Consider the following 18,087-nt stretch of genomic DNA (forward strand, 5'->3'; position numbering starts at 1 on the left):
CAAAGAATTGAATCCAAAAATTATGATATCATTGTAAATTTTGAAAAACAACAATATGTTGTTGTGACTTGGGATTAGTCACGATATTTTTTTCTCCATTGTGCCGTCATTTTAAACATGCACTTAAAAAATCGATTTACTCGTGCTAACAATATATGTAGTCTCTACTTTTAAGCTTAAATCTGTCGTGAGATATTTTTATTAAAAGACTCTGGTTTCATTTAAAATTTTCATAAAGGGTATTTTATTAAAAACCTTTATTTAAAAAATTTACATGTCATATTAGATAAAATTGTAAAACATTGTTATAAAAATCTTGATTTTATATTAAATCACTATTGTAAAGATAATCCAAATTCAAACAAATTTAAAAAATTCTTCCATTAATTTAATATTTTATTCAATTTAAAAGTCAACGATTTTTATCAAGAAAATGAGTAAGCTAACATTTTGATCCTTAAATTTGGCGGTATTTAGTCACTATTGTAACTTTTTTTTTAAGTGTACTATTGTAACTAATTTAATGAAACAAAAAAACACATCTTTGAATTTATAATTTGTTGTTATTCACGTTGCTCCATCCATTAAGTCTTCTTTTTTAATTGTGATGGAGCATCCTAACTGATTATGATTATTCTATCTGTGCCAAACTATTTTGAAGATTTTAAAATCAAATATTAAAAGTTGTAACTGTTAAAAGTTTTTTGTTTGTCTTAAGCTTCTAATTCATCATCAAAAATAAACTGATTTATCCCAAGTTCGATCGGGCTTAAAATGCTAAAGTTTAATACCTCCTATCTAAATGCTAAAATTTATTCCTTGAATTTGAAATCCAACTTATATTAATATTTTAAATAAACAAAATTAAAAATAGTTCCTAAATCTATATTTCATCCTCTTATTAGTTTATTTAAATATTAACTCATTTTCTTTAATAGAACGTCTTAGTTGACACCCCAAGTATGTTCGTAAAACACACCTCCGCATTAAATATAATGACTTACATTTATAAATTATTATTAAAATAACATTCCACTAACTAAACTAATTTTAAAATTTTCCAAATTAAAAATTTTAAACACCTGTATTCTTATATTTTAATTGATCATTTTTATTACGAATGATAAAAAGTTTCTTAAAATATATAATACTTTTTACATTTCATGTCCATTTACAAATACCAGTATAATACACGGAATAATTATCAACAATTAAATCATGTTTCACATAATTTATGTTAATTAAAATGTTCGTTTAAAATGAAATTACAAAATTTCAATGACTAGCATGACATAATTTATGAGGATTGCATTGAAAGGTAAAAGTCTATTCCTAAAACAGATGCAGGATTATAGTACATTTTGTTTTCCTTCTGTAGCCGCCATAAATGGAGAGTGCAGAATCATACAACTCTAGAGGTCATTACGTTCTTGAACCCTTTGCACGGAGATTATATTGCATTTCTTTTAACCCCTATTGCACAATTTCAAATAAGGTTATTGCGGCAAAGACGAGAAAGAGAACACCTCCGATGTAGGCAATAACCTTCAAAAGGAATGAAAACCCATGTTTTTAGTTTATAGCTGCATAAAGGTAATATTCCAAAACAGAAACACAAATGTAGGTCTGAGCTTCAATTGTAGTGCACTATCTACAGAATATAAAATGTGGTTAGAAGAGCATTAGCATTTTCGTACTCTTAAAATAAGGTGCTCTTAAGTCTTAATCAACCAAACTAGCATGAAGACTTCAGTTGGTTATATATTATCCGGGTGAAAGAACAAGTTCGCTCCCAACAAGGTCCCACTAGATGAACGTCTAACATGCCACTGAACTGCTCGTAGCAATCATATATATTTTATGCTTGAATAGTGGAATTCCAGGGCAGAAAATTATGCCCAGATGAGCCAGATTCTATGAGTAGCAATATTTAAGAAAATAATTTTAAACACCATAACTCAATTTCAGCTATGTTCCCTAGTATTAGGTCCTTTTGGTTAAATTGGTTAGTTATCTGCTTGAGATGATAGCATATGTCTAGAGAGTTTCACATTTATAAAGTCCGGTTGGCTTACTCAATAGGGAGAACCATGAGGTCAGAACCAACAAAATACAGCATATCAGGAATGGAGGTTATAAGCAAGTAGTTACCTTCTCTGACAAATACGTCCCAAGTAAAGAACCCCCAAGTACAGCTAGCTGCATATAAAAGACACATTGAGAATAGAGCCCAGAGATATTTACAAATAAAATGTGTGAATAAGGAAGAAAAAGACCGTCAGTCCAAGAAATATAAATACATGAATTAAACTCTTCCAAAATTGTCAAGGTCTTCTTTGGATAGCCTCGTTTTCAGTATTTATTTATTTTGAGCTTGTTGTGGGTATTAAATATAGCTTATCACTTATCAGGAGCAAAAATATAGCTTACGACTTACAAGACCTGTTTTATCTGGTTATTAAATTATGGAGTAAGATGTTTTAGAATAAATTGAAAAAAGCCATCTCAAAAGTGTTTGTTTAAACTTCAAAGAGCACTTAGAAAATAGGTATAAGTAATTACAGCAGCTCATTTTGCACTAGGCCTGTATTTACTGCCAGTTAATATATTTCCTTTTTCTTTGTTGCCCTTAAGTCGGAGATTTTGGCATATACAATTTCCATATACTGTTCCAGAAGCTTATATTAAATACTATCATGTCAATGTTAAACAAGGCATTTACTGTTGCTTTGAAAGAGCAGATCACCATATTTAAAGTTGTATCAATTGGTATTTAGAAAAATTACTGAAAAAAGAGTTACCAAAGTTGCAACACCATGACCAGCCAGTGCTCCAGCTATGACTCCAAGGGGAGAAGAAGCTGCTGCAAGGGCTGAATAGTAGGGAAAAAACAGTTCAGGATAAAGGTGGTGAGTTCAGTGCATGACAAGAAGCAAGATAGCATGTCTTGGTATTTGAAACAAATGAAAAGTCAACAAGAAAATTATATAAACTGAAATTGTATTGATCCAAATCAATTGGCACTCAACTCTTTTAAGGCCAAGCATATAAATTAGCTTCAAGATTTGTCAATGTCAATATTTATTTATACATTAGTTTGTTTAGTAGGTATTTCAGAGCAAGATTTTTGTCTCCTATACTTTCAAACCGAAGAATGGTAAAATCACAAGGTAAAATCATAAAAAAAATGATATTAATAAGGACAAAAATGATGTGTTCTAATTATAAGTGGTCCATATATAAAAGTATGTTTTGTGAGCCAATAATTCTTTCTAACTTTAGAACTCACCAATTGTGGAGAAAAATGACTTGTCGCCCCATTCAGCAACAAAAACTAAGAGAAAAGTACTGGCAACTGTGCTAGCAGCAGATAGTATCCCAGCACCATTTCCAGAAAATTCAGAAACTGCTAGTTCTGCCTGGTTAAGAAAGGAAACATTAAATTGTAGGAACCCTATAAAATATTGTGAACCCCAAACATTGTGAACCAGTTCAAAGTGAAGAATAAAAAACTGAGCTTAACCAGTATTCATGTATCCAGCTCATTGTGCTGCATTAAACGATAATTAGATACCAAATCTTACCTCCTTCTGCTCTTCATCTGATTTTTGGCCATCGCTAGATGAGGCATCCAGCAGGGTAGAGACCCCAAAGTACACCTGAAGGAAATTCAATATAACTTATCTAAAAACAGAAAATGTAAATAATTTGCACCATAACAAACACTAATAGTCTATAAGCATTTAAGCACACATGAAGGTTATATTTACCAATAGGCAAACAGCAGCAATATCATCAATGGGTAAATCAGTTTCTCCAAACCTGTGCAAAGCAACCTATTAGATAAAGTTTTTGAAAAGTCATTCGTAGTCAAATTATGCTTTCATGTTACATGGTTTAGGCACAAACCCAAAGGAAGGCATGGAAGAAAAGTAATGATATTTATGGAAAACAAGGAACTTCAACAAACTAGAGACATGTATCCATCACAAAGTAATCAATTTTTACAAATGATTAAAAATGCGTTCAAAAGAAATTTGACATTGTATTATGACAAAACTGCTTCATGGTTGGTCAAAGTTTCATACAAGTTGAAAAAACAACATCGTGAGTCATTTTCAAAAAAAAAATCCTATACAATGTTCATCGTTTTGTTTCATTGTTTACATGGAAATTAGCATGAAAATGTAATTTTGTTACATGTGAAGAATGATCAGACCTATTTTCACTCTTCCAGTATGACCAAGTCATAGAACAGCTTATAAACACAGTTCATAAATAAATATATGAAATAAAGAAAAAACCTGAATGGCAAGATTTCATCAACATAATGAAAGGTTCGTCCAAGGACAACAGATATCAGAGTCATTGCCCTGCCAATGACAAATAAATACTACATATTAATGATTTGAAGAGTATGTATAACTGAAGATATATGCATCATATAAAATATTTGGCATTTATAAAAGTGACATTTTGTAAATGTTGACATGGTTATTTGACTTCTAGACACAACATAAAGCCTGAAGAATTCTGTATAAATGCACCATTTTGATTATTCTAAGTTGTGCAAATATTGTCAGCATAATTGTTTGCATCAACTTATATGCATAGTTTGTAAACATAGAATTTAATTAGAATGCATTCAGAAGCTAAAGTACTATAGTCCAATTATAAATGACCATGTATGATAAATTAGTCCAATTGAATTTTGTAACAATTAGTCTTAAAAGTCATATTTAAGATAATTTTTTACCGGTTTGGAGTATAACAATGAATGTTCATGAAAATTAAACTCTCTTCAAAGAGAAAAATAAACTGCAAGGGCATCTAAATCACCATGAAACTATAAAACATACGCAAGTGCGCCAAATGTTCCAATAAAAACAACACCAGCTGAGTTCCTAGCTGCTAGTAGCGCCTGCATAAAACATCAAATACCCAAATCACGGGGGTCGTACTATTTACTTGGTGATAATGGCGATTTATGTACACTTACTGCAATGAAAAAGGTCTTGTCTCCCAGTTCAGAGAAAAATATTAGCAGAAACGCCTGTGACAGAGCATAAAAGAAGCAAAAGTATATTAATCTTGTAAGCAGCACAATAATTTATATCCAAGATTCTGAGTGGTTCTACATAAAATAGTAAAAGAATAACAGTACACAGTAAATCTGTAACTAGTAACAGGTAACAAATTAACAATAAATGTTTAAGTAATGGTAAAGAAAAACTGCATGTTCCATTGTCCATTGCGGTAATTCAAATTAAGCTTAATTATCTTTTTAAAAGCATTGTAATTAAAAAAAAAAAAAAAAGTGACAGGGAGATTTTCCTAACTGAAGCAAAACCTGTGCTTAAGTCACCAATATCCCCAAATATAGTGGAGAAGTCAGAAGAAGCAGCAAGTGCAGGATAAGAGGGTTGAAGTGTGAGGAAGGCGAAGAGCAGCATAGAGTTGAGAAGCTTGGTGGATGAATTAGTACTAGGGGGATGAGAAGAAGAAACAAGGGGCCGAGCCAAGGGGAATTTGCAATTGGAGATGTGAGCAAGTGATTGAGGCGAATTGTTGGAATTCTTGTAAGGCTGCGTTGGGAATTTTGTTTCATTTTGGGAGAGGGCGAAAGTTGAGGATTGCAGCCTCTTAGTGTTGGAGATGCGGAGAGAGGAAGGAGGAAGAAGAAGAAGAAAAGAAGAAGGGAGTAGTGAATGTGGGCGTGGCAAGGTATGTGGGTGTGAGTGAGAGTGCATTTCTACTTCCTTCGCTCTGCTGCTGCCTTGGATAAGCCCCGCGCCACCATTCACCTTATGATCTTTTCCAACCACTGATCGATCAGTTTCTACAGCATTTGTTGGGCCCAAACTTTACTTCATCTAACCCTTATAGTTTATTTGGGCTTCGGCTTTTCGAGATGCTGCACGCCCCTATTACTATTACTTACTATCTTTTTTTATATCTAGTATCAATCCAATTTAATATTTTGAGGTTGAATATTTAGAAATATATATATATATATATATATAAAATCGTGGTTGGGGAGGTTATAGTAGCAAGAGCCACTGGAATTTTTTTATATATATTAGAAGAATCCATTTTTGTTATTAATAAACTAAGAAGAAGAAAAAAAAACTGAAAAAATAAATAATTATTCATCAATATTCAATGACCACACTTAAAACATTTTACTATGGTACACATATTAAGTATTTTTTTTCATCTCATTATAATTATTGTCCTATGTTATTTTATATAGATAAAAAAAACCAATAATTAAATGAAAGAATAATGATATAAAAATTAACTCTATAAAAATGAATAATTAAAAAAATAACTATCAATGTTGTTTGAATTTATCTTAATTTAAGTTATAAAAATTATATATATATATATATATATATATATATATATATATATATATATATATATTTATTAAAACTATTTAACTCTATAAATATATAGTTTTAAATAAGGGTGTACAAAATTTAGGATTATATTCTTTTAGACCTTACGTGTATTAAATTAAATTACAAATTTAAATTATAAATAGTTATATTTGTAAACAAAATAATAACGCATTATGCAATGTGTAATTTATATAATTAATCCAATTCATTCACATTTTAAAATGACAAAGAAAATAATTTCATTAACAAAAATAAAGTTTCCAAATCATTGTCATAATCACATTGAAGTTAACCAACATAAACAAATTTCATCAAACACTTACATATTTGATAACAGATACAAAGAAATCAAGAGAAACCAATTGGCGAGAAGGTGGCCTTCTCGGGTTCCTTAACCAATGGTTAAATTGAAAGTAAAAAATATATATGTTGCCTACTCAAAGTAACAAATTTTTTAAAAATTTAAATAAACACAATTAAACTAAACCATACGTAGGCAAATTTGTTCTTGCAATTGGTACCATGTTTTTCAGTCCACTCACTGGTGTGGTAGTTTTGCATTACATAAAAATCCCTCTATCAAGAGACAAGAGTGGAGCTTATAATATTATGCTACGTACCAACATTCGTATAAGTTGATATCCACTCGAAGCCGGAAATAGACTTCACCCTCAAAAGCATCCGTCCACAGAGTGGCCACTCCCCTTGCCATGAAAAAGTCACCAGTCCCACCAATAACCGAAATGTCTCTGGTCTTGTTCATCGAAGTTTATGGTACCCTTGTGCATGGTGGAATTGAACACAAAGTGAAAATGCCTTTCTTGTCGTAAATGTAAAATCCCTGAGCGCGTCCAACTTGGGGCGAGTGCAAATTGTTGTCCAAGGTGATGGGGTCATCAAACACCACCAAGTCACCAAAATGGTTCTGCCCAGCCAAGACGATTCTGTGCACCCACAATGGCAGAAGTTGCATTCTTTGAGTTGTGAACATTATATATAATGTCGTGAAAGTAAAAAACTAACTTCTTGCATGGCTCACGAACCTTTTTTCTCCAACTGGAGGTTGGAGCGGTGGAGGATCCGGTCGAGACTATGCACTACACTACTGCTCCTACTTGCTATTGTAGCAAATAGATTTAAGCCACTACAACATTGTTCTGCTCAATGAATGCATCCCCATTCACCAACTACAAGTCCGATTAAAATCACGTGATTAGTTTTATTGTCACATCAGCTAGTCGTTTGGTAATTCAACAGGTTTGAAACCATAACGAAGAGATGGTCAGAAAGTTGGGTAAATGATGGCAAGCTTTTCTGTGTGTAGATAAACATGATCCTGATCGATCTCATTCAATTTCCTCAAATCTCCTATCATCAAACCAGTTACCTCCCTCTTTCTTTAATTTGGCTTACCAAATAAAAGCCTCCCTCTTTCTAAGTCTGCAGGGAATTACCCTACTCCCAAGTCCCAACAAATTCCATTCAACCCAAACTTTATTCCACTAATAATTTGAAGAAAAAAAAAAAGAAATTTAGTATGAATTTCAAAAATGAAAAGGGATGAGGTTACACTCATATAACTAATGTCCAATTTTTTTTAATCAATGTAACTAATGTTGAAAGTTGAAATAGAATAGTGTAGTGGTTTGTAATAACAATTAAAGGTAAAGGATTCTAAAGAAAAGTGGAGAATACAGTGGGATATCCCTTTATTACTATTATAGATTTTACAACTAAAAAATAGAATTGAAATTGATGCTAGAATCCTAATTTTACACCATAAATCTTTGCACAACTCAGAGTCCTATCAAAAAAATTATAATTCTAAATCAATTCCAATTCTAAGGAAAATAAAATTCTGAAGTATAAAGTACAACTATAAAGCAAAGCTGCATGGAGTTGAGAAATTCCCAAACAAGTTGGTGCGATCCTAGAGAACCGTTAAGCAGATTCCGAATCCCGATCAGGTACGTGTTCCTCCATTTCTGAGTCTGAGATAGTAAAATTTATTGGCGCCCCATTTTGATACTGTTGCATCACCAAAACAGATGCTGTTGTGGGGTAATCTTGTGATGCCAACAAACCACCAACAGGTCCTAGTTCAGGGCATTCACTTCTTTTCATAGCACTGGCAACTTCACTAGCTGGCCTTGAACCCACAAGAAACAGATTGCAGCTATTCAACTCACAGATAATAGCAACTGTTTCTGCACCATCTTTTACTACTTTCTCTTCATAGATGATGGAGTCATCATTGGCTATTTTCGCCTTAAATTCATCGAGGAATTCCTCGTCCTGTGAGATTAATTTGGTGCCAGTGGAGTCACCCACATCAACTCTTACAATCTCTCCTTCATTCATTGGTTCTCCTACAAAGCGAATAACCAGCAATCTGATGCCAGGGTGCTCAGCCATACGAGTTCCATAAGCAAGGGCTTCACGATCATCACCACCACCAAAGAAAAGCACTGTAACACGATATGAAACATTACTTGCAGAGACATGAGATGTACCACCAAGCCCACGATCAACAAAGATTCCAACTGAGCATGGTGCATGCTCAAGTACCCTTTTGTTAACCCATCGAAAATCATTTCTAGTGATATTTAGTGAACCATCCAATCTTTGATGCTTATGAAATGGAAGAATAATGACTGCGGCACCCTTCCTCTCAGCAGTTGCACAAATGTCTTCATGTATGTTGTTCATAGATGAGATTGCAATCATTGGCCGAATAGACACTTGGCTTAGTTGCCTGTAAGCCTCAAATGCCACAATAACATGGTTAGAATCTGCATGATGGCCTTTGTTCCAAAATGGCAACCCATTTCTTCTTGCCTTATGTACCATTAATATTGTTGAGGACCTCTCAGAGAATTCTTTAAGGTGCATTGCATACACACAAAGTGCGTCACCCTTCCGGATTCCTCTTGAAGCCTCAATCAAATTTATCATTGATGGAATATTTCTTGCACCGTGGAAGCAGGTAAGAATCCTCAGTTGGCTATTTGCATTTTTCCTTCCAATTGTTCTATATTTGTAATCAACTATTTTTCCCTTCCTTGCAGGCTTATACACAGCAGTCACGAGAGGAGTGGTGATGAAGGTAGTAAAGACAGCCATAAGAACCATAATGGCAAAAGTCTGATCATTCAAAACCTGCAAATGCATGATATGTTAAATATTCATCATGATATTAGAAAAATGCACCATTTTTAAACTGATGATAGGGAATAGTGAGAGCGCAAGAAAATTGAAATACCTTTCTATCTTTACCGATGTTGAGGACTATTAATTCAACCAAGCCCTTGCAATTCATCAAGAACCCCAACACCAAAGCCTCATTAAAAGGTACTTTACAGAAAAGTGAAACAACAAGAGTTCCAAGAATCTTCCCAAACGAAGCTGTAAATATAACAAAAACCAGAAGACCCCATGATTGCGCCCCCTTGATGGTGGCTACATTAGTCTTCAATCCACTTGACACAAAATAAAGTGGAAGAAATAGACCAGACACAAGATCCTCTACTTTCTCCACAAGAGCACTGGCAAACGGTCCATCACTTGGGACCAAAATTCCGACAACAAAAGCACCAAACATGGCATGGATTCCTATAGCATCTGTTACAAACCCAGCAGCCAGAACAGCAGCTAATGTAGCACATATGTATACCTCCTCAACTGGTTCACCTTCATGGCATCGTTGGCTCATCCATTTGAAAATTGGAGGGACAATAAGGATTGCACAAATGACAAAACCACACCCGGCTAAGAAGACCCACAATGACACGAGTGGAGATCGGTCATGGCCTGACAAGGCAACGGCCAGAGCAAGCAGAATCCAGGCAGCTATATCATTAATTGCTGCAGCTGACATAGCTGTTCTGCCAACATTTGTGGTTAGAAGTTTCAACTCAGCCAAAATACGGGCTAATACGGGGAATGCAGTTATGGACAGAGCAACACCCATAAATACAAGGAATGCTGCACTATCTGCACCTTTGGCAATTGTTTGTTTTAGAACAAATGATGAACCAATTCCTATTACAAAGGGTAGGCTTATTCCAGCCATAGCAATAGCAAGAACTCGATTTCCAGATTGACGCAGAGATTTAAGATCTAACTCCAGGCCCGCTAAGAATAGAAAGAATATAAGGCCAATGTTTGCTAAAGTATCTAATACTGTAAGACTCCTGGGTGGGAAAACATTCTGCATATAGCTTTTATTCCGTCCAAGTGCTGATGGCCCGAGAATTATTCCTCCCTGTCGATAGCAGTTTCACACATTTTAAAATCATTGTACATATTTTGGCATGTGTGTTTCTCTAACATCTGCCCTGACTTATGAGTTGTTTAAAGTCATATTGCATTCTACACCATGACTTTCACATTAAATATGAGACTCATTTAGACTAGTGAAACACAGTGAAATCTAGAGACTGAAATTATATAGAAATGAAACACAAAAAGCTCTTGTCATATGCCAATTGCCTCGTAAACTAGTAGCAATCCAACTTGATTAGGAAGCAAATGATGATTGGTTTCATCCCTAGGGAGTCATATTACTCTCTCTTAGCCCTATTTGCTAGGGACTCCTTTGTAACCATTAAACAGAGAAAAAGAACCAGATCTTACTAACACAAATAATTAATATTTATTATTTTATTGAAAAAAGTTTAGGGGAAGCCGGGAAGGCACACCTCCTTACAAGGTCAAAGAAGACCACTAATCTTAGCGAGGATTTATAGTAGAATTTAAATATCACTTGTGAACCGGAGAAATCTGAGAATTGAATCCAAATCACAAGAGTGGAAAACTCGATCAGATGTGTCAATCCTGTTGGCTATTTATTTATATTATGAACCAGAAAATATAAGCTAAGTTAATTAGATTGATTAAAATTCAAAGAAAAGAAATGAACTTACAATGATTTCTGCAATAACTCTAGGTTGCCTTAAAGGTTTAAGAAGATATGCCAGTCCCCTTGAGACTACAAGAACAAGGCATATCTGTAAAATAGCAAGGGGAAGCGCGAAATCAAGAGGATCGTCACCCTGAAACGCGCCGTTTGATGTGGCTTTCATTGGCGGTGGGCAAGCATTTTTAGATGTGGCATTGGAAGCCATTTCAACAGTCCGAAATCCACAACTAGCAGCAGATCCACCTAAATTTCTGCAGAAACAGGGATCTTAATCTTATAGTATTATGTAACTCTGATAATAAAGAAAAAAACTAATAAAATTAAATAAAAACCGTAAGCCTCACTGAAAACACACTCCAAATCACGGTAACAAGTCTTATCAAAGACGGTACCTCTCCCACACAGTCAAAACAAGTCACTCACGCAACGCACAAACATGTCCAGCAAGATGAACGTATTGGAAAAATGCATCACTCATTTCTCAACGATTTGTTATGAGTCTTATAACCACAAGCCTTTGAGTGTCTTTGAATAATAATATACTAATAAACTTGTCTTGTGTAAACAATAATAATAAGTAAATTGATTGGAAAGTGACTGAATTTAACGATAACATGTTAAAAAGGAGGCACAGCATTACCAGTCATTTAGTTGCATGTAGTGCGCATAATCGGTAGGAATATTTTAAACCAAAGGCAATGATTACCAAAGAAAGAGAGGAAGCAAATAAAAGAAGAGCACCTGTTGAACGTCAATGGTTGGTGAAGGAAGAAGAGGAATCGGATTCACTTGTACGGGTCCTAATGGTTCACAGATGTGATTCCTAGGAAGAAAGGAGACAGAAAGGGGAAGGGAAAAAGAAACTCAGAGAATCACAAAGCAAAATAGAGAACTTACTTACTTGCGACTACGAAACAGAGAGCACCGAGTTGACCACCAAATAGAACACCGTACTTTATTCATATACGCGCTTTTTGTTTTTGGTGTAGTGTGAATTTGACCTTCTTTAAAAACTTGAATATTGCTTCACGGGCCCAATCTTTATCTTTAAATACATTTTTCTGCATTAAATGTTACCGGTTCCTGTATAAGATTATTTTTACTTTATTATAAGTCTATTTTTATAAAATCCTCTTTTAATTATTTATTTCCTATCATACCTTTAATTAATTACATCCTCTCTCTTGTTAGAATAGTGCAATAGAAGTAACATTAATTCATTAGGTGCTAAGATTAAGTTAATTATTTTTTCAAAGAGTGTAAATTAGTTAAAATAATTTTATACTCTAATATGTAGTAGTACTATTTGGTTCTTATTTATAAGATTTAATTTTTTGAAGTTTATCTTTTATATAAAACATAATCTATTATGTTCCTTCATTATTTATTTGTAGATTAAAATATTCCTAATTAAATAAGAGAAATATTATATTGGTGTGCATTTAAAAAAGAGAGAGAGACATACAAAGAAAAAAAACATTAATGACAATAATATTTTTAAAAAAGTAAATATTAATGTTCAAAGAATATTGATTAAGAAAATTAAAATATAAATATTTTTATCTAGAGTCTGAAACTTAAGTTACTCATTATCTTTTTTAAGCTCTTCTGTGTATAAATAAATATTTTCCTCTTTTGGTTCATTAACTAATTCCCTAAGGGTCCTCATTAGCAAAACCCTTTTGAAAACATAAAAATTAAGGATAAATTTATTATTATCAATTAAATTAATCACTTTTCTTTCTCTTTTTGTATCATATAATTGGATTTTATAAATAGGAATGGAGATACTATAAAAACATTAAATATCTTTTCTAATCTTTAAAATGGAGTGGTGTATTTGATTTTTAATATCATTAACCCTTACTTATAGCAAGATATTAAAATTTAACAATAAATAGATTTAATTATTAATTTTGTCGATTTATTTATGTGTGATATTGACATATTGATCTCTCAAGTATAAAAAATTTGAATTTAATCAACAAAATTATTCTCTATTAACTTTAAGATATGTGTCTATGTGGTATTTTTTATAATATCATAATAATTGACAATTATCATGTATTATTTATATAATTTTTATGTGATTGTCATGTGTCTAAAAGTAATAGACTTTTGTCTAAAAATAATAGATTTTTTCTTATTTACTATCTTAACTTAATAATTTATTTTCATTTTAATTCTTAAATTTAATCGTTTACTAATATTTTAATCTTGAACTTAACCCCATGCTATAATTTTGATACTTAAAAACATTTATTACATATAAATTATTAACATATACCTCACACGTGTATTTAAATTTTAATATAGAAATAAATAAATATTTTTTCAATGAACTTCTTATTACGTGTGCCCATAGAAATACACCGTAAACATCCCCTTAAAATATTACCACTATAACAAAAGTTTAATAATAATAATAATAATAAACCATCCACATTTGATGTACACATCATACTAATTTACCTATCAACCGCTCTCCTAATCCCTCACTAATATCTTTGAACCTCTGATATCGTGTTAGTTTCCTCCTTTTGATAGTTTTCCTTAAAACTTATAACAAAACCAAGCAAAACGATTCTTAACCTAAGAAGTAATCAACCTTGTTGTCTTCAAGATATCATTTTTTTGGTTTGGGGACTTGGAATTTGTATACACTTATTTTTGTCATATTTTGTTTGACATTTTAGTAAAAACTAAATTGTTTCATTTTGATTATCATTTTACAATATCAAACAACCATTAATTTTTCCCTATTACACTCTTAAGTGATTTTTTATAATAAAAAAGGTTTTGATGAGAAATAATGAGAATGAGAATTTGAGAATCTAATTAACATGAATGATAAAGAATATATTAGGAATTTATATAATATAATTTTTATAAAATTAAAAATATTAATTACATTCGTAATTCCTGTATAAAAAATCTTAAACATTAAACAAAATGGAATGAAAAAAATATATATTTGACAATTTTTAGTGATCTGCCAATTTTTTGTCAGCACTTTTAGTTCTTTTAATTTTTTTTTCATCTTTAGTCTCTTATTTATTTTCATTGCTCGAAATTAGTCTCCAAGCATAAAATAAATGAATGACTATAAATAAATAAAATATAGACTAATTTGAATAATAAAAATAAATAAAAGACCAAAAATAAATAAATAATTTTAAAGTTTACAAATTTTGATGAAAAATAAATAAAAGATTAAAAATTGAAACATAAAAAAAAGTCAAAGAGAATAAAAAACTTAATTAACCTAATTTTTTTTTATCATTGTAGCATTTTGAACTTTGTGTATCATATTTTTATCTATACCATCGTATGGAGTATACAGCATACTACCCTTAGTCTTACGGATAATATAGTAGTAATAAGAGAAATTATTAAAAAAAATACAGATAGACAAATGCAACCATATTAATCTTTTCACTAATCAATGAATATATTATATAAAAGATAATTGATGACGGTGATAGTAAACAGCCCGTTAAACATTGGTTAAAATAGGTCTAACTTTTTTCCGTTCCAATTTTTTTCTCATATTAACGATGAACGGCAGCTTTTTAAAGTAAGCCTTTAAATTTAATGCTAAGATCAGGAACGGCGGAAATGCCTTGTGGTCCACTCTCCACTCTTACGTAAGAAGGAACATTCAATAAAAATAAAAAATTATATAATTTAATTAATGTATAAAGAAAGTGACTCTTTAGTGCCAGATCAGGTCCACCTCCCACCCTTGCGTGAGCAAAATAAATACACTTAAGCACGCCCACTGGGGCCATAAATGTAGAAGTTTTTCTTCTATTAATATTTTAATGTAGGTTTAAATACATTTTTTCTTGTAATTCTTTTGGTTCTTGCAAAATTATTTTTTTATTTTTATTGTTTATAAATTATGTTTATTTTATTTTTAGTTATTAAAACACTTTAGATAACACAATAAAAAAATATTATTTAAAACATCAAAAGAATAGAAAACAAAATAAATATAATTTGTAATGAATAAAAAATAATATTTTATAATGACTAAAAGTAAAAAAGTATTAAATTATAATAACTAAAAAAATATTTAAGCCTTTAATGTATTATTATTCTTTTCATATTATATGACAATAATAATTAACGAGAGATGATGATTAAGCAATAATTAATGAGTTGATTTATCCAAATAGTTATACATGGTTATATTTTTTTTTGGCAAAATTATACATGGTTATATACTTATACATCTGTCCAATGAAATTTTTTCGCACATGAAAGATATTTTAGTTAAATAAAATTATTTTATTATGAAATCAATACATTTAATTATTATTTTTGTAAAATACGTATATTTTTAATATTTATATTTAACTCAAAACGTGTTGTGTTAAGAAATGATATAAAATTTTATTATGTTTACACGTGAAAGAATAATATGTTTAATAAAAAAAATTAAATAAATACCAATTATATCACAAGTGAAATTAATCTGATTTCAGTACCCTTATTATTTAACCCAAAAAAAATGAGACGGAAGAATTTCTACAAAACATAAAATAGGAAACCTAAATTTTGTAAATGTGTATACTATAAACAGAACGACCAACCCTATGGAAGTAAGCGCAATAAATAAATAAAATATTTTTCGTCAATGAAGTGGCCTCGGTGTTGAAATTTAAATTAATAAAAGTGGGCCCAGCGTTGGTATTATCTATTGTTTCGTCCGTCCACTCGCACTCAACTGAATGTCACTTTCCTTTCACTTTGACATTTCCTACCCAATGATAATACTCATACTTAATTTAATTCTCGTATAATCTTATTTTATTTTTATTATATAATATTATTTATATGTGATTTTAATCTTTCAAGTTTCAAGTCGATTAAATTAATTAATTATTAATATATTATATAAAAAATAGTTATTGACTATAACTATTTGAACAGGTTTCAATTTTTTGGCGTAATTTTTCCTTTCATTTTTTTCCTTCCTTTTTAATCAATATATTATTTATATATTATCTCATCTCTTATTTCACTACCGTTAATTATTATTAGCAACCATTTAATTGTTTGAACTTTTTATGTAAATATACGTTTCATAAATGTCATATAAAATTATTTCAATCTATTTCTATTTTATTTAAAATTAATTTGTCCGTCAATTTTTTATCTTCATAAATAAATGAACATTCCATATGTATTGTTAAATGCTTCCTCGTTCTCATTTTCTAAGTTCCATTAGTAAAGTTCATTTTAAATTATATACATAAATAATTTAATATTAAATTTTTTACAAAACTTATTTTTATTTAAAATTTAAAATATTTGTCCATTTATTATTTTTATAAATAAATAAACACTCCATATTTAAAGTTTTTTCATTTATTATTCTATTGTGATGATTATTTATGTTTTAAATTTAATTATTTTCATAGACAAATTCTATTTTAAATTATGACTTAAATATTAAAGATATAGAAAAATGTTATTGGATGAAATGTGAGGCAAAAAAAAAATAGAGTGAAAATTTACATGTGTTATGCACGAATGAGTTTAAAGAGATAAAAATAATAATAAATATTTTCAAATACAAACAAATTTTAAGCATTTTCATAATGTAGAGGAAAGAAAGAGATTGACAAATTAACCAATGTAAATAATATATTTAATTTGGAATATTATTTCTAAAATATTCTCATATTTTAAAAAAATCCTGACATTTTTTATGAATCCTAACTACTATTCTCATATTTAATTTGGAATATTCTCATATATATATATATATATATATATATATATATATATATATATAATTAGTATCTTTAGTGTTACTTAAAGTTAAATCCTAACTACTATTTATGAAGCATATATAGTATTTGAATTTAAATTAATGATTTTAATTAACATTTTTGAAATTGGTAACTTTTATAAGAATAAATTACAGAGACATCCCATCTATTTAAGAGAATTACATAAGTCACCCTCCGTTTGAAAACATTTATTTGACACCCTTTTATATAACAACATTAAGTTAAATATAGTTTTAAAAGTTGAAATTTGAAATTAGTCTTCATTACAGATGTGTTCTACATGTGTTTTCATAAAAATTACACAAGTCATCCATCCGTTTGAAAATATTTATTTGATACCTCTTGTGTTTTATACATATTACACATGCATCTTCTCATGTGTTTTTTAAACATTTTATGTATGATATATCATTATCGTTTCAAATTTGGATTATCAGTATACATTACCATTATTTTTATATATAATGCAAACATGGCACCGCGACTTTGTCATAGATTTCGTTAACATTTCTCACCTTTGCATATATAGCACTGACGTGTCCCAACGATGATGGAGGGTTTCATTTTCGTTGTTCTCCCATGCAAGACTTTATTTGGTTTATTCAATTTGCAAATGGGTTTTTCATTTTTTATTTACATCTTGGTTTGGAGGATTGGTTTGTAGACCTAGATAAGAAGGAAAAAAATAAAGGAAAAGGGAGAAGAGAAAAATAAAAGAGAGAGGCCAAACACCACCCTCAAGGTCTACGCAATGGTGTGAATGGTGTGTACAAAAGGAGGAAGATGAAGGGTATGCTAAAAGTGTCATGTTTTAATGAAAAAGATGAGATTGAGGCATGTTGAAGAAAAAAAAAAACTTAATAATTACATTTCAACCACATGACCCATAAACTAGACGAAAATAACACCCTTTAAAATAGAGGGGTGTCACTTCAATAAAAATACAAAAGTTAAAGAG

General features: G+C 30.6%; 2 protein-coding genes and 1 pseudogene across 6 annotated transcripts; all 3 read right to left on the reverse strand.

Moving 5' to 3' along the window:
- Positions 1-1,128: 1,128 nt before the first annotated feature.
- Positions 1,129-5,816, reverse strand: LOC114425261 (protein PAM71, chloroplastic-like). Its single transcript, XM_028392114.1, has 10 exons — positions 5,340-5,816; positions 5,000-5,053; positions 4,860-4,921; positions 4,305-4,373; positions 3,771-3,822; positions 3,585-3,659; positions 3,290-3,419; positions 2,802-2,872; positions 2,152-2,199; positions 1,129-1,545 (listed from the first exon to the last, which is right to left on the reverse strand). Exons 1-10 carry the CDS (start codon positions 5,748-5,750, stop codon positions 1,474-1,476), a joined length of 1,044 nt encoding a protein of 347 aa, XP_028247915.1. The 5' UTR covers positions 5,751-5,816; the 3' UTR covers positions 1,129-1,473.
- A 1,089-nt stretch (positions 5,817-6,905) lies between these two features.
- Positions 6,906-7,736, reverse strand: LOC114398190 (annotated as a pseudogene).
- Positions 7,737-8,083: 347 nt separating this feature from the next.
- On the reverse strand, positions 8,084-12,335 carry LOC114425161 (cation/H(+) antiporter 18-like). Of its 5 annotated transcripts, none has more exons than XM_028391972.1 (5): positions 12,227-12,335; positions 12,067-12,125; positions 11,330-11,576; positions 9,667-10,668; positions 8,084-9,563 (listed from the first exon to the last, which is right to left on the reverse strand). In XM_028391972.1, exons 3-5 carry the CDS (start codon positions 11,528-11,530, stop codon positions 8,346-8,348), a joined length of 2,421 nt encoding a protein of 806 aa, XP_028247773.1. In that variant the 5' UTR covers positions 11,531-11,576; positions 12,067-12,125; positions 12,227-12,335; the 3' UTR covers positions 8,084-8,345. The 5 variants fall into 5 exon arrangements, with proteins under 5 accessions (XP_028247773.1, XP_028247764.1, XP_028247757.1 ...); XM_028391963.1 differs by having other exon boundaries at positions 12,223-12,332; XM_028391956.1 differs by having other exon boundaries at positions 12,067-12,236.
- Between the last annotated feature and the right edge of the window lie 5,752 nt (positions 12,336-18,087).

The sequence above is a fragment of the Glycine soja genome, chromosome 1 (genome assembly GCF_004193775.1).
Source record: "Glycine soja cultivar W05 chromosome 1, ASM419377v2, whole genome shotgun sequence".
NCBI lineage: Eukaryota > Viridiplantae > Streptophyta > Magnoliopsida > Fabales > Fabaceae > Glycine > Glycine soja.